Here is a 23746-nt window from a genome sequence, read left to right on the forward strand (position 1 = left end):
CTCTTGCCAGCAGCATGATTAAACATGACTGGACAATTTTCATTTAAACAACATTTTGACCAAAAAATGTGACATCATTACAAAAATCTCAGCATAAGTATTTCAAGTAGGACAGTGGGTGTAACGAAGGCATAGATTAGTTTGGTATGACTGAACCACATGGTTCACACCTGTTAAGACTATCTGTGTATCTGGCATTACAGATTTTTTTTTCATAGCATTTATATAGTTATAGCAAGTACATTTCAGCTCACAATTGGTTAATTCTATCACCAAGCTGTTGAATCTAACAGGCTTTTGGGGGGAGGGGTGGGTGAAGGGGCTAAGAACCATATTAAAATAATTTATAAGACTATGGACTAGTCTAATACTTTTGTTGCAAAGGTCTCTAAAATACCTTTCCATGCTACTAGAGGAAATTGAGCTAGAAGTCTGCAGAGAATAACCATGTTTAAATACCACGGTTGGTCTCATCTTAGTGTGGTCAGAGCCTAACTTCCCCAACAAACACTATTCAACTCTCATGGGAACGGAGCTCATAATTTTGTCTAATTTTCTTTATTGTATGTTTTCATGATCTTTCTCAACCTTAATGGGGGTTCTGTGTTCTAAGAAATCCTGTTTTCCACTTCCTTCTTTTGCTCTTTTGTTTCAGCGGTGACATTGAAACCACACCTTTATTCTGTGCGCGCTAATATATGGATTCTAATTGTATCTGACACAAGAAGAGTCACCTAATTAGTGCTCTGCTTTAGTCAAGCAGAGATGCTAATTTCAGCTAAATCAGGTCCAACAAAATCACAAAATTTTATATCTGAAATAAGGATTGTGTAAAACAGACTATGCCTTTTTATAATTTTATTTCTTTTGTAAAATATATCATAGTCTATTACTGAAATGTTACTGGTAAGATTTTTAACACTCATCTTAAAAGGTATAAAAATTTACCATAAAAAAATGTAAAGCATCATGTGACAAAATGAAAGTTCGTTTTAGAGATTCTTTAAATCTAGGGTAAAGAAAGCAGCCAGGAGATTTTAGAAATAATTTGCTATAGTTCATCATGCTGATAGACATTGTACTCCCTTGCAGATATGAAGCCATCTCCATCATGGTCATTATTCTTAAATATATCGGCTAAAATAGAATCATGAACTGATGCATCACGTTTTTTACCATCTCTTTCAAATTCCTCCTTCAAATAATGGCTTATCTAAAAGAAAAAAATGAAAACATTATACTAAACATAGCTCAGAGTTCATTTTTGTGAGCTCATCATGGTAAATACTTGCATATAGGCATTCATATCACAAATATAAAATGAAATCAGCTAAAAGCTCTGATACTTGAAACTCCAGAGCAAAAGTACACTAAAAGGAGAAAAACATTAGGAACCATAACAAAAATTATGTACTGAAATGGTTATCTCCCTGACTATCTTCTCAATATAAAGTAACAGTGCATAGTAAAACTCTTCAATGAATAGACACCTTCGAAGATATTTTCAATAGAAAACTGAGCTTGAGTGAAATGAGTTGATGTCTGACTAGTTCGTAGTTGGCAAATATCTCTATCATGAAACCATAGTTGATACTCTTGTTGGCTGTTGCAGCAGACAGGACAAGAATTTAGTGGGTGTAGAGTCTGAATTAACCTCTTAAATGTACTAATCGACCATACACATTTCAGTACACTCATTCCTCAAAAGTGGAGACTTTAGACACTGCCCGAGAGTGAAACAAATGTTGCATCCTTGTAAATCTGGGATGTAGCCCTGTACATAGCAAAGTGAGAAGTAAAAGATGGAATCAGAGGCAGCTCATATAGGGATAACGCATGCTTTGGTTTATTGGTAGTGGTATATATATGTGATCTATTCCAAGTCAGTTGACTCAAGTTACCTCATCTCGAGAGAGTTTCTTGTCACTGTCCATGTCTATTTGAGTAAATGCTTCAACACTGCGTGGTCCTTTATTCACTGCATACAGTTCAATCTCAAATATCAATGTTGCATTAGGTGGAATCTTGCCTTGTGCTAAGAATATTAAAAAAAACATTGTAGCAGTCACATTGGTCAAAGCTCATGCTACTGGTACATACATTCATACAGAAGTATTTCTATTATCTATTAGGAATAGGTTAACAGTGTAATTTTCCAACTTGTGTGATACCCAAATAATATTCTGACCCCTGGCTTTAAATATTACACTATTAAGCCCTTCTGTGGGACTCCTTCCTACCTCATTCTTGACCCAGAGCAATCCTTTCCCTCACTGAACCCAGGACAACTTTCCTTACCTTTGTCTTCAGGGAGATATTGCCTAGTGGCCCATTCTTTGGGTTTTGCAGCGACATGGGTCCTTATTCATCAGGTGTGCCCAAACCCAATACTGCAGCCAGAGCAAATGCTCTTGGACACTGCTGTGCAAGCAGTATAAAGCTGAGGGAGAGTCACCTTAGGATTTTTTTAGCTCCCAAGGTCTCTAAGCTCATCTCACTATTGGAAGGTATGGGTGTGGGATAGGAGTGTTTCATGTTTTTCCTCTTTCCACACAATTGGAGGAGGCAGCCTCCAGCTCTCTTAGAAGACGTTAATGGATTTGGGGGAAGGCAGCAGGCAGACCCCCATAAACACTGAAATGCATGATGAGAGAGAAGGCCAGCTAGCCCACAGCAGAATGCAGGAGAAATAGGGGGATCTTAGCCACCAGGAAGCTCACAGAAAACATCAAAGGTAATGTATTCAGGGGTCTTTTTCAGAGAAGGAGGTTGCTAGCAAAAGGGAAATGAGAGGGGGTTGCACTGGCAATCCTGATATTCAGAGACAAATGTTTTCAGGCACTATTTATAACATTCTATTTCTCTGAAACAAAATTAATATGTGGACAGATATTATTCACATTGTTCATCCCAAGTGTCCAGACATTTAAGTAAAAATTTGAAAATATACCTCAAACTATTAAAAATCCTCCTTAGGAAGCCTTGCATTAAGAGAAGTTTTGGAACACAATAGCATGTACAAATGCTCCTTACAAGACTTCTTTTGAAGTCCTGACAATTCCACATGCCAGGCTAAAGTAATGTGTTTTTACTTTGTAATTTAAAAGCAACAGTCGGGTTTGAAAGGATTGTAGAAATGATGCAATGTTTACACACAGTCCTTCTTTGTTTGAAATGGAGACAAACCGGCAATAAAAGCAGCCAAGTTCTGCTAAAACATTTTGATATAACTGCATCAACTGTTAAGGAATTTACAAATAATAAAATATAATTTGAAATATTCACCTAATTAGGAGAGAGGCTATAGACACAGGCTCAAGAATTCAGAATTCACGCCATCTGATCAACACAGGAAAAATGGGCTATAGGAATAATCTGCTCAGTCTCTGAAGACAGACTGAAGGTAGGTTCTAATATTCCTGTGTCAAAGCATCTTCTAATATCAAAGTTGTAGAGGAAATATTAAATGCAAAGATGGGTTACTGTTTCATGCTTTCTAAAAGCAAGATACTGAAATGGTAGACAAATAACAAGAGTGGATCAATGAGGTCTAAAAAGTCAGCCAAAAACATGCATTTGACAAACCATGCAACATGCAGTTAATGTTTAAACACACAACTGGATCCTAATTATATGCTGGCTCACCTAAAGCTAGTATGTAGGCTAGTCTATCATCAGAATTTATTTTTGAGTTTCTACATATCCTATTATATCTGAAGATTAAAAATGTAAATCGGCTTTCTTTAACGGGTGGGCAAACAAACTGGTATTACTGGTATTTGTTATTTGAGATCTCTATAATGAATAAAACGGTATTGAGAGGCTTCAGTTTTGACTACAAAACATGTTTTGTTAAACTGTTTCAATTCTGTAAATGTCTGAAATATATTCCATATATTTGCAACAAGTTTATCTAACATTTATTAATATAAGCTAACTAGGCAGACTTTGGTGCAAGTAATTTTAAGAATGATACATACCAGAGAAAAAGACACGTAAAGACCTAAAGAGCCACATGCAGCCTGACTAAGTCAAGGTTAGACAGTCATCTTCCCCAGCATGCAGGAATATGCTAAGACAGAGGACAACCATGTTGTAGGAAAAAGTCTTTCTTCAAGCACTGCCTAGAACAAACAGTTACATTTAAGGTTAGATTTTAATAATGCACTTTTTATTTTATATCAATGATTTTTCTTGTTGCTACAAGGCAAGATTTGTTCATTTCTTGTTGTAAAATTCATTCCTGGTGTAACTCTACCGCCTTCAATAGAATTACATCAAGGATGAAGTTGGCTCATGGAATTTTGACATGAATAAATGATCAAACTATGATCACAGAACAGCAGCAGCAAGTTTAGTCAATGTCCCATGTTCCCAGACAAACCTGGATTACAAAGAACTAAAATATGATATTGTCCATTCAGCTGAAATGTTTCATGATAAGATTTTAAGACTCGAGTCAGCCCATTAGTCTCATATATTGCATACCTAAATATCATGCATTCAGATTAGGTTTCCTGTGCTCCATTCAGTGGGGTAGTGGTGACTGCAACAATTATTATGCTGAGCTATTAAACTTCTCATTCAGTTAGTCCCAAGACAGTTGTTCAAACAAACAATGTTTCATCAAATTAATTCAGTGGTGTGTTGTGAATCTCACATTGTTTTGATTGGGTGAAAATAAAAACGATTATATTAAAAGGCTAATCTGGCAGTACCCAAATCTTAGAAATTAAACATAGAATCATAGAATATCAGGGTTGGAAGGGACCTCAGGAGGTCATCTAGTCCAACCCCCTGCTCAAAGCAGGACCAATCCCCAATTTTTGCCCCAGATCCCTAAATGGCCCCCTCAAGGATTGAACTCACAACCCTGGGTTTAGCAGGCCAATGCTCAAACCACTGAGCTATCCCTCCCCCCATGAATGTAATAAGGATTTACATAAATAGGAGGAAATAATAATTAGTATAATATTTAATAATTTGTACTGAACTCAAAAGGCCTTTCTCGTAACCACAAAAACAGATATCTAAATCCCTGAAATTCCTATACAACGATAGCTTTCTGAAAATCTTATTTTTTTCCTCTGGCTGTCAGTGAACCATATTTATTTTCTCCCACAAAAGAAAGTTCTCCTCATAAAGTTGTATCTAAAGACCACTTAAAAATAACTATCAATTTACCCTTCCTGTCTGTCTGTTCCAATCCTAAATGAACTTTTGCAAAAATTCTTATATTTGGCTCTTCTGACTGCAAAAAGAGCTATTAGAGGCTCTGGAAATCAAACAGGAGTATAATCATAAGCACTGAAGTTATGACCTCTCCTTGCTGTTAGCATAGAACTCCTCATTCATGTGAAATAAGCCATCCATGAAAGCAGCACTGCAGTTGCTTGTGGAATTAATGTAAGTGATGTCACTGCACTTGGTGGAGGGTGAGACTAACTGTATTGTGGTGCTGGAAATTAAAGAGCTGTAAGCATGTTGTGTCTGGAGTGGTGGGTTGAAGATCTGATTCCTTTTGATAGGTTTTCAATTGTGGTTTCTCTTTTCAAAAAATAAGTCATGTATTAGATTAGATTGTAAGCAAACTGGATCAGGGACTGGCAGCACAATGGAGCCTCAATCCTAAGAGGGTACTCTGGATGCTACAAATAATACAAATAATAGCAACGAAAGGATGATCTCTCTATGTCCCATGGTAGGCGCTGTTCGTAGTTGTGGTGCTCCTATCAGAGAAATTCCTTGCTAGCAAAAGGGAGAGCTTATTAGCTGCGATTACAGGTTCAATTCTGCCAATACTTACTCCTGTGAGTTGGCCTTATTCACATGAGCAACCCCATTACATTCCTTGGGACTATGTTCATGGGTAAGAACTCGTATGACTAAGAGTTTGCAGGATCAGGCCCTGTAATTGCAGCCATCAAATAAACCCTCAATCAAAAAAGCTTGGATGATCAATCCTCAAGTAAATTTTTGACAACACTGTTTTCTGTCATTTATCTGAAAACATAAAGAGAGAAGAAAAAACAGATATGAATTTTAATTTTTTTACCATAGCCTTGCTTTCCATATGCTAATGATGGTGGAATTGTCACTTTCCGTTTTTCTCCAGGACACATATCCGTCATAGCAATATCTAATCCTTTTATGACTTGTCCAACACCCAGAACAAACCACTTTGGGTGACCTTCATTTTGTGTCCGACTACAAAAACAATAATAAGCTTTTAGCGAGTAGACAGCAAAAAAGTCAGTGTTCAAATGTATTTAAATGTTAAAGTGATTTTAAAAAAATACAATACCATCTCTGGAAAGTGTGACATTATTTAGATTACATTTTTTTAAAAGTCACAGTGAAGTGTATATTAAAAAGTAAATAACTGCCCTTTTTTATTTATATTGAAGTATTAACAGTTTTTTCTGGTATAACTGGTTAAAAATCCTAAATTGCATACACAGGAAAGCTCCCATTGACTTGTTAAAGAACAAGTAAAAATTGAGTGCTAAAATTGCACCTTTCTGCAGAACGTAAAAGAGGGGCACTGGGTGAGGAAAACTCTATTACTTTCCCTTTGCAGAAGTTTTCCAAATCACACAACTGGGAGGAGAATGTCTTCTCTCCCTTCTTCTCCTCCCCCTGAAAACAAATACACAGAATGAGCTGCAAAACAGTGGATTAGAGAGGATATGCAGGATGACAGGCCATCCATCTGGTGGTTTTGTTCCTCAACACTAGAGCTGACCAATCCTTCAGCTCCTAGACAGTATGTCTCCATTGGAGCCACACTGCCAAGTGTTCCCCTAGCATGCAATGCCTCTCCTCTCACCTATTAAATCAAAAAACCAATGTGAAAAGAACATCGTTAAAACTGCAAAAACAAGCACTCAAACAAGCACTGCCAATAACTTGCAGTTTCAAGAATTACTTAGATCTCCACCAAAACCTGTCAACACTACCCTATTTCAACCAGTAGCGGGCTTCCACGGGCGTCATATTTTGTCCTTAACTGAGCATGCTGCTTCCACACTGAAGACACATTTAACTGAAGACACACTTAACTGAGCATGCTGCTTCCACACTTTCACACATTTATTGAAGAATAAAAACTAACGCATTGATCCGGCAAAGACTTATGCATGTGTGTACCTTGACACGCTATGAGCAAAGTTGCTCACGTGCATTGTGCCTCCTCTACACAAGAAAACTACACTATTTATGGCACTCTTAAATTGAAACCCACGTAAGAGGGTGCCACTGATTTAGCTAAATCAATTTCTAACAAAATTTAGTTAAATCAATACAATTTTCTGCAAGGCCTGAGTCTTTGCAGAATTGGGGCTTAATTTGGCCTAAATATTATGTAATGATATCTACAGCATTTGTGGTTTGAAAGTATAGCTCTAGATATACATTTATATCATTCTAAACCGCACTGTAATTTTGGGCACTGCATACAAGTTGCTCTCCTGAACAGATTCAATATTATCAGATCTGCTTTAACACAGATTTAAAAAGAAACAAAAGGCTAAATGTTTGCCCATTTTTTATTTGCAGAGGAGAGGCAAATCTGGTGAAGAATGGTATAAATAGCAGCTATTTACCTGCAATAAAACTTGGATCCATCACTGGCCAGGTAGCCATCATAATGTGCATTAAGCAGATCCCCCTTCTTGCTCTTTGGCTTGCATTCTTTGGGCACATGTAAGACTTCGATTTTAACTTCCTCTGCAGTGGCATCCTCTTTCTTTTGTCCGTGCGTGTGGATCGTAAGAAGACAAAAAGCGTGTAAGAAAAAAACTAATTTGACTCCGAAAGCCATGCTTGCTAAACGCTCCCTCGCAGCCTTGTTCTGACTCAGGTTCTTAGTGCAGCCCCGGAGTAAGAGACGCCCGCCCCCCACCCTGGCTGCGTGGCATTGTTCGACGTCAGGCTGACACTAACTGGGGCGTGTCCATCGTAACCTCCAAGACGCGGCACTGCTGCGCTTTGTGGGCTCAGCCAGGGCGCTGCGGCCCGCCCACTTGCTCCTCCCCCATTGACAGCTTTCGATTGCTTGAGGTCTGCAAAGTCTGCGCGCGGTGCGGGGCTGTCGGTCTCGCGGGCTTCCCGGGAATTCTGTCCAGGACCGACTCCTTTGCCGGAGCCGCTTCCCTCCCAGGCAGAATTTCAAGTGTCCCCTGGGGGAGCGGGATGCATCGCCACCTCCGGGGGGCGGTGGGGGCTTTGCAGGGCGGGCGTGTTACCGTTTCTCCGCTGGTGCTGGGGGGATTTCGCGGGCTGTATCACAAAAGGTCTCGCAGGCCCTTGGGGCGGGGTGTTTGTCGTGTGCGCCCCCCAGGAGTTGGTGGTGTCTGCACCGTCTCTCCCGGAGGGCGGGCAGGGGTTGGGGAGGGGGGCGCGTTTCCGCGTCTGCTGCCGCAGCATTTTCCTTCATGTGCATCGGCTCCGTTTCGTTTGCACTCCGCTCAGCCGCAGCGGGCAGAAGCTTTAAGCGCTGCCACCAGTCTCACAGCGGAGGGGGAGGCTTCGGCTGAGAACTTGGCTGCCCCGCCGCGGGGCGCGTGTGTCTGGCCGAGGCAGGGCAGGCTCGCCCGCAGACACGGCGCGGGTACGCTGGCTGCCTTAGCCAGCCCCTTTCCGGCAGGAAGTAAATGAAACGTCCGGGTCAATGGCAGCAAACGCGACGGCGGGGGGAGCGGGGAGTCAGAGGCGGCCGAGGAGCGGGGCGGGCAGAGCCTGCCGGGAGCTGGACACCGGCCGTCCCCCCTCCCCGGACTGCCATGTGCGTAGGACATGAGGCGCTCTGCCGCGCCTGCTGCCCCTGTGCATAGCCCGCTGCGGGCAGCATCTGCAGGGCCAGCCGGATACTGGGGCTGCGGTTGCTCTCGGCCCCCGAGCGGCGCGGCTCAGCCGTCAATGTCCATAGGCGGCTGCTGAGCGGGAGGGAAGGGGGAGTCTCTGCCCGCGCTGCCGCCCGTTCCCAGGAGGAGGATGCACGGAGCCTGGCCCTGAGCTATGGAAGGAGTCCTGTACAAGTGGACCAATTACCTGACAGGTACGGGCAGGGCGGGGCTGCTCCTGGCGCGCAGCATCGCTCTTGCGGGCTGTGCCCGGGAGTCAGCGGGCAGCGCGCCTCTGGCACGGCGGGGAGGATGGAGATGCCGGTGCAGGGGGATCTAGGTGAGGGTTACGAAACCAGCTGGCCTGTGGAGCTGTTCGCCGCTGTTTGAATCTAGCCTGCTTGGGCAGAAACGGACAGTTTTAGCCTCTGATGGCTGTTGGGGAGGCCTACCGGAGGGCGGATTGCTGGTCTCCGTTCAGGAGGAGCCTGTTGCTCCTGGGCTCGGGGAATCCCGCTGTGGTGCCGCAATGGGCGATGTCCGATTCTGTGAGTGAGTGGAAGACAAAGTTACCCTCCAGAGCTGCTGATCTGCACCTTTCACAAGAACTGTATTCACCCGCGCCCACGTTTTCAACTCTTTCTTGGAGATTACTCGAGATTTGGGAGGTGTTGGGGTCTTTTTAAAATACAGTAGTTACTAAATCGCATGCTATTTTAATTGAAGATATGTTGCATTCTTACTCAGTATTTTGGAATGTACTTATATGGTCCCCCCTGCCGAATATAGCCCCCTGGTCAGTGTGTGCTAGTTGTCACTCTGTGTCTAAACTACAGAGGATATGGTTTTGTTACAGCTCTTAGCTTGAAAGCCTGGCTCTTAAACTGTAGAGGCTCAAGTTTAAAGCTCTGGGGGCCCCAGGTTCAGTCAGTGGAGGATTTGTATTGAATTTGGGCAATGGGCCTGTGTCCACACTAGTGCCTGGTAGTGAGCTCTCTCTGTGTTATGTGAAATAAAAGAGTATTGCTTGTTGGGTTAAACTTTTGAGGACCACAAGTATGTGAACAAAATGGCACGTGCTTTGTCAGTGCTGTGAACTTCTGGCAATCCACACATCTTAGCCAATTAAACTTTTTTGCACTTTTCACCTTCTCCAAGTCCAGGTAACCCTGTTCTGGGTGTGTTGGAAGCTAAAGGTGTTGCTGGAAAACTTTCTTTTGGTCTTCTTGCTGTGATCCAGAAATAACGCACAACCAATCAGGGCATGAAATGAGAGCAGAGTTTTCAGAACATTGGATCCATAGTGTAGTTTCTCACAAATGGCATGAATCATAGAATCATAGAATATCAGGGTTGGAAGGGACCTCAGGAGGTCATCTAGTCCAACCTCCTGCTCAAAGCAGGACCAATCCCCAACTAAATCATCCCCGCCAGGGCTTTGTCAACCCTGACCTTAAAAACTTCTAAGGAAGGAGATTCCACCACCTCCCTAGGTAATGCATTCCACTGTTTCACCACTCTCCTAGTGAAAAAGTTTTTCCTAATATCCAACCTAAATCTCCCCCACTGCAACTTGAGACCATTACTCCTTGTTCTGTCATCTACTACCACTGAGAACAGTCTATATCCATCCTCTTTGGAACTCCCTTTCAGGTAGTTGAAAGCAGCTATCAAATCCCCCCTCATTCTTCTCTTCCGCAGACTAAACATTCCCAGTTCCCTCAGCCTCTCCTCATAAGTCATATGTTTTCTTGTCCCCTAATCATTTTTGTTGCCCTCCACTGGACTCTTCCCAATTTTTCCACATCCTTCTTGTAGTGTGGGGCCCAAAACTGGACACAGTACTCCAGATGAGGCCTCACCAATGTCGAATAGAGGGGAACGATCACGTACTTCGATCTGCTGGCAATGCCCCTACTTATACATCCCAAAATGCCATTGGCCTTCTTGGCAACAAGGGCACGCTGTTGACTCATATCCAGCTTCTCGTCCACTGTAACCCCTAGGTCCTTTTCTGCAGAACTGCTGCCTAGCCATTTGGTCCCTAGTCTTCCGTCCTAAGTGCAGGACTCTGCACTTGTCCTTGTTGAACCTCATCAGATTTCTTTTGGTCCAATCCTCCAATTTGTCTAGGGCCCTCTGTATCCTATCCCTACCCTCCAGCATATCTGCCTCTCCTCCCACTTTAGTGTGATCTGCAAACTTGCTGAGGGTGCAATCCACACCATCCTCCAGATCATTTATGAAGATATTGAACAAAACCGGCCCGAGGACCGACCCTTGGGGCACTCCACTTGATACTGGCTGCCAACTAGACATGGAGCCATTAATCACTACCTGTTGAGTCCGACAATCTAGCCAACTTTCTATCCACCTTATAGTCCATTCATCCAGCCCATACTTCTTTAACTTGCTGGTAAGACTCCTGTGGGAGACCATGTCAAAAGCTTTGCTAAAGTCAAGGAACAACAAGTCCACTGCTTTCCCCTCATCCACAGAGCCAGTTATCTCGTCATAGAAGGCAATTAGATTAGTCGGGCATGACTAGCCCTCTCCTCTAAGAGCTTCAGAATTGATTCCTTGAGGACCTACTCCATGATTTTTCCAGGGACTGAGGTGAGGCTGACTGGCCTGTAGTTCCCAGGATCCTCCTTCTTCCCTTTTTTAAAGATGGGCACTACATTAGCCTTTTTCCAGTCGTCCGGGACTTCCCCCGATCGCCATGAGTTTTCAAAGATAATGGCCAATGGCTCTGCAATCACATCCGTCAACTCCTTTAGCACCCTCGGATGCAGTGCATCCGGCCCCATGGACTTGTGCTTGTCCAGCTTTTCTAAATAGTCCCGAACCACTTCTTTCTCCACAGAGGGCTGGTCACCTCCTCCCCATGCTGTGCTGCCCAGTGCAGCAGTCTGGGAGCTGACCTTGTTTGTGAAGACGGAGGCAAAAAAAGCATTGAGTACATTAGCTTTTTCCACATCCTCTGTCACTAGGTTGCATCCCTCATTCAGTAAGGGGCTCACACTTTCCTTGACTTTCTTCTTGTTGCTAACATACCTGAAGAAACCCTTCTTGTTACTCTTAACATCTCTAGCTAGCTACAACTCCAGGTGTGGTTTGGCCTTCCTGATTTCACTCCTGCATGCCCGAGCAATATTTTTATACTCTTCCCTGGTCATTTGTCCAATTTTCCACTTCTTGTAAGCTTCTTTTTTGTGTTTAAGATCAGCAAGGATTTCACTGTTAAGCCAAGCTGGTCGTCTGCCATATTTACTATTCTTTCTACACATTGGGATGGTTTGTCTCTGTAACCTCAGTAAGGATTCTTTAAAATACAGCCAACTCTCCTGGACTCCTTTCCCCCTCATGTTGTTCTCCCAGGGGATCCTGCCCATCAGTTCCCTGAGGGAGTCAAAATCTGCTTTTCTGAAGTTCAGGGTCCGTATTCTGCTGCTCTCCTTTCTTCCCTTAGGAACATACTTTGGTTCCTTTGATGTGTGAGCTTTCATCCAAAGCTGTCTACATGTCATTTAGCTATAGTGAGCCAGTGAAAGAATAAGCACACCAGAGTTCCTGGTTGCATCAACCACACTGATGGCATCACTGTGGACACACAGTAAAATTATTCTTGTGTCAGCTTCTTTTTGATGAGCTCATAGGTGTCAAGTGTTGTTGTTGAGCACCATACTTCAGCCTTATTATGAAACCTAACAGCCAGAATAATAATTTTATCATGTGGTGTTTGTGTCAGTTGCTCAGATAAAAATATTGCAAGAATCTTCTTATTTTCTGAAAGCGCAGTGAGATTAATCCAGTTACTTGGAAGAGGCACGTCTGCCTTCTGCCATTCTTCAGATGGGTCTTGTATCTCTTGAACATTTTTTGCCTTGTACCACCTTAACAGATTCCTTATAGCAGTGGTTCTCAACCTTTCCAAACTACCATAACCCTTTCAGCAATCTGATTTGTCTTGAATGCCCCAAGTTTCTCCACAATTAAAAACTATTTGTTTACAAAATGAGACCTAAAAACCCAAAAGTGTCACAGCACACTATTACTGAAAAATTGCTTATTTTCTTATTTTTACAATATAATTATAAAATCAAATGAAATATTAATATTGTACTTACATTTCAGTGTATAGTATATAGATCAGTATAAACAAGTCATTGTCTATATGAAATTGTAGTTTGTACTGACTTTGCTAGTGCTTTTTATGTAGCCTGTTGTAAAACTAGGCAAATGTCTAGATGAGTTGATGTACCCCCGAAAGACCTCTGTGTACCCCCTTGGGTCTGCGTACCACTGGTTGAGACCACTGCTTTATAGTACTTATCCACACAATGTCTATTCTGTGGAAGACCTAAGTACTGATTTTACAAATGTATCTGCAAGGCCTCCAAATGTTTTGGCTTCACATGGTTTTCCTATGGTTTGTACCAGAGCTTGTGCATCTGGCACGAGACTGCTTCTCCCAACAAGAGTAACTGTTGGGCAGTGGACATGAGCTGTCAGTCTGTCACGCAGTGTTGTTTTTGTCCCTGTTCTTAGACTGCCATTTGTCTGTGCTAGTGCCAAAGGGACGGGCGTTAACTCATGTTTAAAAATCTATTGCAAATTCACAGTCCTGCTAACTTCATAAGCTGTGACTAGTCGCTGAAGAATATTTCTGTCTGCCTTCATGGTTGAGGCCTTTTCTTTTATTTCTTTCGTCATTTCATATAGCATGGAAAAAGTAGGGAGCATTATTTTTTGGCAGTGGATCCTAAATGTGTACACATCGAGTCTCCCCCTCTTGTGTCATAAGCCACTTCTCCACAAAACTGTCCAGTTGCACTTGTCCTAGGATCTTTGCATTCAACAGTGCATCTTGTATGCCTTCAGTAGCCAGATCTTTTGTTGCAATATTTTTGCAATGAAGTGGGTGTTCCCCCCCCAGGAGAAAATCTTTAACCTTTGAATTGTTTGTAAGAGTACATCCTCCTCTTCACTGTCACATTGCTTCCCGGCCTTTCTTGACTCATAGTGAATAAATTGGTCTCCACGCCAACATGGAACATGGCTCTAGTGTTCATTGTGTATGGGCTTTCAAACTGTAAGACAAGGCCCATCTGCCAAGGTCTGAGCAAGTCTTGGTGAAGCCTACAGTTCCTCCACCTTTCTTTCCTATGCCATTGAACCACTCTTGGCTCTGATCAGGTCCGTGTGGTTGAGTTTCTGACATGATCACTTGACAGCTATGTTCCCTCACAGAAACTCCTTGAACACGCAGTTATCTCCAGTCCTTAGGTTTCACAGAACTGGACTGTCTTATATTATGGATGCTGGTATCTTTATTGGGATCACTACAGCTTGCCACTCATGATACATCAGTTGCAGATGCTCTTGTTTTCTGTGATTTCTGGATTTGGGTTTGCGACACAACTGATGCTGTCTATCCTGACTGAAAGGTGAAATCAGTTCTGTCAGTAGCCTCTCTGTCTATGACATCTTGCAGTTTCTTTCTAATGGCTGTTGGCTCCCTTATTCTATGCAATCCTTGTTCACCTGCCTCACACATTTCTTTACTTAACTGTTGGCAAATAATATAGAGACTGTAGAAGACTGTAGACTATAGAATTTTTTGAAGACTTACTACCAGTTCCATGGTTTGCCCACAACTGTAATCAAACCACCATCTCAGCTAACTACTGTTACTCTTTCTATTTGTAAAAAATACCATCATGTCTATGTTAATTCTAGTCTAACTATAAAGCATTATGCACTATTAAACAAATACAAAGCATGCAAGAAAATGATTTCACATATTACAAGAAAAATACATTCTGTATTATGATTAACATATTTCTAATTTAAGATCTGTGGATGACTAAATGCTATAAAAGGTTGATTATTCAAGTGCAGTAGGAGTTAAAATAATGATTGTGTCTTCTCATTTCTGTTCTTAATAGACTGAAAAGGAATTATGCCTCACTTAAATTTTGTTGACAAGTTCATGCACACATTTCTGGTGAAATTTTTGCTGCCATATTTATTTGCAAGTTTGAGGGTCTAAACATCGGAATTCAACTTGGTAACAACCATTTTTGAAATCAGCAGGTTCAAATTATGTTAGAAAAAGTTGTTATCAACTTTAAACAAAAAAATGCATCTAGATCCCCTATGGAGGATTGATTCAGAGATTTCTGTCTAGTCTGTAATGTTGCCAAACCATTGCAAACTATTTTTCAGTCTACTGGGTATTATTATCCAACCCTCCTTTTTAAATGAAACCAAAAACAAATACAGCTTGTTTTTCTAGTTTAAATATTGTATGTGCATCCAGCAATATATAAGGCGCAATCTGTCTCATATTTTTTCACACACAGGGTACACTCTATATCACCCAGTTTACTATAAGAGAAAACATTTTCTTGTTTTGCTTGTTACTATCATAAATTTATAGTCATATTCAGCCCTGGTTTACTTATTTGCATTGCCAGTGACATCAAGGATCAGATATGGCCAGAATAATAATCATCTGTTACAAGGTCCCTTCTTATCAACACAAGTCCATGCAGCAGATCATGGCTTTGTCTGCATTTCACATAGTTAAGAGATAAATACAATGTTAGTCTCAAAAGCAGTTGCAGAAAATGTGTTATGGGGGTAAACTAGAAAGATTTTTTTTTAACTGCATATTTCAATGTATATTAAACTGCAAACTGTTGAATTGCAACTGATCTAGATAACCACAAGTGTCATTATTTATGTATGTATGTGTGTGCATGTATTATTTTTTTTTGTTTGACAGAGGTAATTACTTAGTTCTTTTTGGATATTCTTACAGATTAAAAGGACCGATCAAACATTCACTACAGTCAAATGCTGTTATATAATATGAAGAGACCATAGGAGTATGTCCTATCTGCTGCCTTTTCTCCTGCTTTAAATGTTTGAAGTTCAGGGTGATGGGTTTCATTTGTGAGTCATAAAATCATGATCTCTAGTCTCTCTTCCAATTCACCCTCTTTATCTTACTTTACATAGAAGGAGTAGTGTGACTGAATACACCCCTGCATTCGCACATACGCATTATTGTAATAATCTTTGTACCAAATATGCTTTGTGAAGTATCATCTGAAAACTAATAATCATTGAATAATAATGTCATGGTGAAATGTATGTAGTAACATTTTATGTAAAGTTATGAGTTCCCCTTGTATGGTGGTGATGGCATGTGTTCAAACCCATATAGCCCTGTCTAGGCAGAAGCTGTTAAACATGTCTATCCTAAACAAAGACATTTTATTTTTACCTCAATTTACATATATGTAGTAAACAGGGTCCTTGGGACAGGAAGAGGGGGTAAACTCATTTCTCAAAGACAAAGGACAAGCTGACACCTCTAATGAAGTATCATTAACAGAGCCGTCCCTTGAGTACAGCGAATCGGTGCCACCACCCTGAGCCCCGTGCTTTGGGGGGTCCCGCAGGCAGGGAGGTGAGGCGGGTGGGCGAGTGGGGTGAGGAGGCAAACGGGGAGGCGAGCAGCAGGTGGGCGGGAGAGGGTGAGGAGGAGCCCTCCTACCAGAACCTCCCCCTCCCTGCTGGCGGGCCCTGCCGATCAGCACCTCCCTCTCCCTCCCAGCGCCTACCTCGGATCAGATGTTTCGTGGTGTTAGGAGGCGCTGGGGGGCAAGGAGGGTGCAGCATGCTTGGGGAAGGGGATGGACCTGGGCGGGGGCGAGAAGAAGCAGGGTGGGGTGGGGCCTGGAGGGGCTGAGTTTCTAATGTCCTGGGCCCCACACCCCCCTAGGGATGGCCCTGGTCATCAAAGTTGATTGGCAATCACTGGTCAAATGGCCCCTCTTTGGCAGCGAAGGGGAGCAGGAACAGATTGTTTTTCATTTTAGCAAGCAACAACATGGAATCTCTTTCACCATGAGATCCCCTGCCTCCGTTCTCACAGCTGGAAGGAACTTTATCTAGAGGTAACCCTCAGGAAAATGCTTTTTGAAGGGTGAATGGACTATAAAAATGAGGGGCAAAACGATCCGAGGTTATCTCCATCTCTCTGTCCCTCTTTCTTTCACCTAAAAAGACAAAGAAACTGACCCTTTGACTTTGGGGGAGTTCCTGACCTGAGAATTTTGGCAGCAATGTTTCTGGGAACCTGCGGTAAGGATTTAACTTGAACCAAGTCGAGCTTGTTAAGTTCAGTTACTAGAAAGTGTTTTATCTCTTTTTCTCTAGTAACCATTTCTGACTTTAATACCTTATCCATGTACTCACTTAAAATCTATCTCTTTATAGTTAAATTAACTTTTTTTTTTTCTAATCCAAACTAATCCAGTGTTATGTTTAAATTGAGCTGTTTGGTAATTCCATTTAAAGTAGCAGGCTGTTAGATATTTGACCCCTTATAGGGGCTAGGGTGACCAGGTGTCTGGTTTTTGACCTGAACACCCGGTTGAAAAGGGACCCTGGTGGCTCCGGTCACCACCACTGACTGGGCTGTTAAAAGTCCTGTCGGCAGTGCTGTGGAGCTAGGCAGGCTAGTCCCTACCTGTCCTGATACCACACTGCACCCTGGAATTGGCCAGCAGGTCCAGCTGCTAGGTGGGGGGGCACGGGGCTCCGTGCGCTGTCTCCGCGTAGAGCACCGGCTCCGCACTCCCATTGGCCGGGGACCGTGGCCAATGGGAGCTACGGGGGCAGTGCCTGTGGGCAAGAACAGCACATAGAGCTGCCTGCCACACCTCCGCCTAGAAGCCGGACCTGCTGCTGGCTGCTTCCGGGGCGCAGCGGAGAGTCAGGACAGGCAGGAAGCCTGCATTAGACCCTGCACTGTGCTGCTGACTGGGAGCTGCCGGAGGTAAGCCCGGGGCCCCAACCCCTTGCCCCAGCCCTGAGCACCCCCGCAAACCCAGAGACTCCTTCTGCACCCCAAACTCCTCAATCCTGGCCCCACTTCTGAGCCCGCACCCCCAGCCAGGGACTGCACCCGAACCCCCAGCCCCCTCCCACATCTTGAACCGCTCATTTCTGGCCTCACTAGAGGGGACCGAACCAGGCCCCAAATGGTCCCTGAACCGTCCCACTATGAAGCAGACATCAAGATGGGGTAACTTTATCTTTGCGCCTCCCCACTATCATTCCTGTGCTAAGCACCAAAATGGAGTAACACAGATCTGGGACCATCGTTTCTTCATGCTATCTCTTGCTGTTATCTATGAGGATACGTGCATTTCATCTGCGAGTTGGGGTGGTCTCACGTTTGTCAAGCACACTCCCACTATGCTACAGTGCATCAAATAGACATACCACAGATTGGCCAGGCTATAATGAGTCTAATTGTTGTTCTTCCACCTGATTATTTGGGCTGTTGTCCTGAATCCCTTCTGCTACTGTTAATTGCAAGCCTTGACCCCGGAGTCCTGGGATAATCTGTACACCAAAATGTCCTGTACCTGTGCAGCAAGTCAGGGAGAGAATAAGATGATGTTTTTAAAGATGCAAATAATGTAGGTAATTTTAAAAGTTAAATTTTAATAGAAGTCTCTTAAATCCAGCACTTAGCCAAGCTATCCATATTTAGCTCTTTCAGTCTTTGTTCAGGTCAATTCCTTTGAGCCCCCAAACCATTCTTTCCCTGTCCAGAAGATGTGGCACCCAGCACTGGGGCCTGCTTCTGCTCCCATTGAATCAATGATAAAACTCATAATGACTTTAATGAGAGCAGGATCGGTAGAGCCCTGCAAATCCATGGGTATCCGCTTTATATCCACGGACCATTTCTGCGGATAGCAGCGTGGGTGCAGATACAAATTTTGTATCCACGCTGGGTTCTGACTGTAAGAGCCGGGTGGGCAGCTATGAGGAACTGCAGCACAGACCCTCCACCTGCCCATGGTGCGAGGGATGTGTGTTTGAGAGCAGTCGCTGGTCCTGGCCCTGCTCCCCAGGCTCCCCACCCGGCTGAGGACAGGTGGAGGGTCCTCATGGGGGTGCCTCGGAGCCTCAGCCCTGCCACGGTAAATAGAGCCCTGCAAATCTGCAGACAATTTTTGCGGATCAGATGCGGATACATATTTTTGTATCTGTGCAGGGCTCTAAGGATCAGACCCCCTAGCTGAAGCTTGTCACAATCCAGTATATGATTCAGCTTCCTCCCTTCAAAGCCACTGCTATTGGATTGCTTCAGTTTGCTCTGTGGAATAATGCAGCCATCCATGCTATGCACTGCGCTGTCCTTTAGGTCAGTAGGTTCATGCACCACAGGCAGTGCCATTCTAATTCATAGATTACCAGAAAGTGGCTATTTAGTAGACTGGTAAGATGGTGCTAGCATTGTGAGACCGAGTGCATCACCTTTTCCTACTACCTGGTTCCCCAGTCCCAGTCCTCTGTTGAACTGGTGTTCTTGTTGTGCTACACTGACTTATTATTTTGTTTTCGGTTATTTACAAAATATCTGCTGTTTTTGACATAGTTTGAAATGGGCCAATGTAGTAGGGTGAGTTATGCTAATTAGCACTAATGACTGGGGTATCTATTGTGAAGTACAGAGTTTTATGAGTTGGCAAGTTAGCCTATAAAAAGAGCTTTAATAAAATCAAGTATGCTGTATCTGCATATAATTTATTTATTTGATAACTCTAATTTAGCCCGAAATATTAGGATAACACCTCATAATGTACTAGTGCGTATAAGTACTGTAATGTATTTTGCAGAAGTAGTGAAGTTAGAGACCTAGTCTACATGTAAAAGTTTTGCAAGCATACCTATGTTGGTTAGTAGCCTGAAAAAAGTAACCCCCTAATCAAGGTCATTGTGCTGGCAAAAGCCTTAGTGTAAATGCAGTTATGCCAGCAAAAAAGTCCCTCTGCCAGTGTGTCTTTTTCATTCATGGAACTGGTCTAAGCTATGCCAACAAAATAACTCTTTTTTGGGGGGCGGGGGGGCTAATATAAGCTGCGTCTCCACTAGGAAGGCTTGCTAGTATAGCTATGCTGGCAAACCCTGTCTAGTGTAGATAAGGTCTTAGTGTGTTCTCCATTACAGTGTTCTGATATTAAATCATTTTTGAGCAATGAGGTAGAAACCACCTTTCTTTGTGTTTTGTGCATGAGAGTGTGTGTGTAAGAGAGAGAGAGAGTGTGCCGGATCTGTAGATTAGGAAGTGTGAAATAGAGTGTGTAGTACTGTAGGGAGCAGAGACTGTAGCCTAATGGTTCGGTATTTAGTTGATCTTAATCTTATTGAGGACCACTTGAAAGATGATGGTCCGCAAGAGGTCTGCGATTTACAAGACTTCAAAATAGGATACTTTTGGCAGCTAAATTTTAAAAAATCATTATTCTGTAGACTGGGAGATAATGTAAATGGGAATATTATTGCTAATGAAATATTGCCAAAAGAGTTAGTGTAAAATGCTGTTATAACAGTTTGTGTATACAGCACATCTGATCTTCAAAACAAAGATGCTTCTTTATTTCCTGTGAACATCACAGTATTATTTGCATCTGTTTAAATCCTGTTTCTCTTAATGGTTTAACAGACAAACAACTTTACTTTTGACTGAACTTGCATTTGCAGTTAAACAGTAGTATAACGCTTTTCTCTCATATTTATGGTCTTCCTAGGTTGGCAGCCTCGCTGGTTTGTTTTAGACAATGGAATATTGTCCTACTATGATTCACAGGATGATGTTTGCAAAGGCAGTAAAGGAAGTATAAAGATGGCAGTATGTGAAATTAAAGGTAAGATTTAAATAAGTGTTTATAAGAGGAAATTTAATTGGCAAGGGAATGAACAAGATGACCTAATACCACTTTTGCATCACTAATTTCTATGATGCTTAAAAAAAGGTAAGGGGAAAAATCACACATCTAGATGTGTTTAGTCAGACATGCTTGCTACATCAACCACAATTACTGTAGTTACTGAACATGAACTCTGAAGCAAAATAATAATGAAAAAGGTTATGACATTTACTGCTCCTTTATGAGGTTTAAAAACAGCCATATGAACCCTTGGGTATTAAAACCCTTGGGTATTTCTGTTTATGTCTTGCCTTCACGTATGATATTTGAAATGTATCTGAAGCTGTTACCATAGCTACAGCTCTTCTCCCTCCCAAACTGAGAGGGAAGGAATGCTGAATGTTAGGAATTGTTTGCTGGGAGAGCCACAGCAGTGATCTGGTGGGTGCCACATTTAGGCTCAAAAGGGTAGTTTATCTTCCATTACTTTCTGCCTTTGGCTTTTTTTTCTGATGCACCTTTGTGGAGGTATTTGTGGTGTGGGTACCTGATCACTAGAAAATGGACCGAGTCCATCTACTTCTCTTACATAGGCTAGCAAGCAGTTATCGGATGGCAACAACTTTTGGTTACTACTCCCAGTGCCTAGATTGAAACCAGTGACCTAGAAGTGAAAGGCTTATGTCTCATTACTAATCTCTTGAAACATTCAGTCCCCTTTCTTGTCGTCTTGTTCATTTTCTATAATATGGATGCAAGTAATTTGGGATTAATTCCATCTCTCATGTACCCAGGGCTGTCCAGTGCTAGGCCTGGGAGTACTGTGGTTGAGAAATATGCCTGGTACTCTGTGACACCCGGGGCTAATTAAAGATGTAGTATTGAATAAGATGGCTCTAAGTGGAATACTGCTCCGTTCTCATGCTTGAGAGGATGGTGACTTTGACACAGAACCCAGAAGGTTGCATCAGAAAGGAAAGTGAGATTGATTTTAGCCTAGTCCCTCACAGATATTTGCCCACATCACAAAAATCTTCAGGTTGGCATGATTGAATCAGGACTAGACTAACAGTGTCTGGCTCTAGCCATTACTTAGTCAATTATGTTCATGAATGTCAAATTCATACAGTGTTTAAAATTGTTTTGAATAGCTTCCGTTTCTTACCAAATACAATCTGTAATATGTAAATAACTTGAAACAATATGGTCTGAATTTGATAAGTAGTATCCTTACTGGTTTAGTTATCTTTTGCAAAATTAGTCTTTTTTCCCTCTTTATCATTAGTTCATCCAACAGACAACACAAGAATGGAGTTAATAATCCCAGGGGAACAGCATTTCTATATGAAAGCAGTTAATGCAGCTGAGAGGCAGAGATGGCTGGTAGCACTGGGTAGTTCTAAAGCCTGTTTGACAGACACCAGAACAAAAAAAGAAAAAGGTATTTATACCATTAAAGTGTATGAAATCTAATAACATTGTTTTTGATTAAGATCGTTCTTAATTTGTCCCATTCTAGTGGTTGAATTTAGTATTATTTATGTAAGATGTAAATCTAATTTACATATTGATCAATCTTAATTATGGTTGTAATCCCTGCTGTGTGCATATAATAACTTCCGGTTTATATTTAAATTGGAATTTCCAAGGGGAACAGGAAAAGAACTGATCAGCCTTCGCTAAAGTTAGCAGAAAGGAAGAATTATTGTTACTGTATTTCTCCGAGTAGTTCAATTCCCTTTACGTGTGTGTGTGTATAAATATGAGCTTATTTTAATTAAATATAGTACTTCGATTGAAAGGTATCACTAAGCATGGTGAAATGGATGAGCTTAAAAATCTCCTAGCTGGCATTGCTCCTCAGAATTATGAATTTTGCCAGTCTAATTAGCCCAGTGAGTGTCTCTGCAATACGCTGGCAGCTTCTAACTGGAAGATGTTTGACTGGCTATGCAAAGATATATCTGAGCAAGGAAAAAATATTTAAAATATTGCAAATGTATGGCATCAGGTAGGTCAAATCACTTTTTTTATTGTTCATATGCAACTGGCTTGTGACTTCACTTTACTACTCCTGAGTTTTATTACACTACTGGTTGTCAGAGTTTCTTCCTGTTTTGGGTTTCCATGTTATTTTCAGCTTTGTCTTGTTCCAGATATTGGCCCTACCAGCATCATAGAAATGTTGGTATTTAAAAACTAAGGGTCACATACACAGCTGGTGTAAGTCAGCATTAACTCCATTGACTTCAAGAAACTATGTCAGTTTGCACCAGATGAGGATCTGCCCCCTTATCGACAATTATCTGACTTGCAGACGCGTTGGCTGGGATTTTGAACTGAAGTCTCTGGGCTACCTCCTTTAGGCCCCTTTGAAAAGCCAGGCCATAAACTTGGGCAATAGCACGTGCTTACATACATTGTAGTAATGGTATTCCAAATCTCAAACCTGCCCAAGACAATGGTGAACCATCTGTGTATGAATCATATTCTTATCTCATGAAAAATATAGAAATCAGTCAGATGCTTCTCTGCCCTGTGCTGCAGTTCTGTGAGTATTCAGCACTTGCCCATGTGACAGCCTGAATGGACAACCAAAGTTGTGGGGCAGTCACCCAGCCTCCTCTAGGAATGACACAAAGGTTTCCTTATGTCCTGTGTCTAAGCTTAAAAAATACTGGACCAAATCAGACTCGCTGCAAGAGCACAGGGAAATTACACAAGTTTTAGCTTTCATTGTCCTGCCTTCCACTTCTAAAAGCAAAGGGTGTGATTCAGCCCAGTCTGGTCTGCCCACCGAATGTGATCAGAACAGCTCTGTTCTTAATGGCTATACGCCTTTAATTTTGCGTCATTTAGATTGTGTCTGTGCTACAGAATTTTTTGAATATATTTCATTCAGCTGGACCAGCACAAGTGGGAGCCCTAGTTTAGACAAGGCTCTGGTGGTTTCCAGCATTTTTACCACTGTTAGTTACAACTTCTGAGCAGCAGATTTAACTGTCATGGTGAAAAACATAAAACCAGAAGCCACTGGAGGCTTGTATACACTAAACCTCCCATCAGCAATACCAAAAATTCAGCTCCAGTGAGAATGTTATCCTGTAATTCTGTAGTGCAGAAAAGGCCTGTAAAGACAGAACAGGCACATCTTTA

At 42.3% G+C, this 23746-nt stretch overlaps 2 protein-coding genes across 4 annotated transcripts in view; one reads left to right on the top strand and one right to left on the bottom strand.

Moving 5' to 3' along the window:
* Positions 1 to 8657, bottom strand: FKBP7 (FKBP prolyl isomerase 7). The gene is made up of 4 exons (XM_073306033.1): positions 7605 to 8657; positions 6056 to 6207; positions 1902 to 2035; positions 1 to 1213 (listed from the first exon to the last, which is right to left on the bottom strand). Exons 1-4 carry the CDS (start codon positions 7820 to 7822, stop codon positions 1052 to 1054), a joined length of 666 nt encoding a protein of 221 aa, XP_073162134.1. The 5' UTR covers positions 7823 to 8657; the 3' UTR covers positions 1 to 1051.
* The window catches only part of PLEKHA3 (pleckstrin homology domain containing A3), a 25655-nt gene continuing 9895 nt past the window's right edge, over positions 7987 to 23746 (top strand). Inside the window, exons 1-3 of one of the 3 annotated variants that reach the window (XM_073306032.1) lie at positions 7987 to 8061; positions 20471 to 20587; positions 21876 to 22031. In XM_073306032.1, the coding sequence (XP_073162133.1) occupies positions 20566 to 20587; positions 21876 to 22031 (178 nt within the window). In that variant the 5' untranslated portion in view covers positions 7987 to 8061; positions 20471 to 20565. Of the gene's footprint in view, positions 8062 to 8656; positions 9059 to 16589; positions 17004 to 20470; positions 20588 to 21875; positions 22032 to 23746 lie in introns of those variants that run through there. The other 2 variants (XM_073306029.1, XM_073306030.1) reach the window with 2 other exon arrangements.

Source organism: Lepidochelys kempii, chromosome 11, assembly GCF_965140265.1.
Source record: "Lepidochelys kempii isolate rLepKem1 chromosome 11, rLepKem1.hap2, whole genome shotgun sequence".
NCBI lineage: Eukaryota > Metazoa > Chordata > Testudines > Cheloniidae > Lepidochelys > Lepidochelys kempii.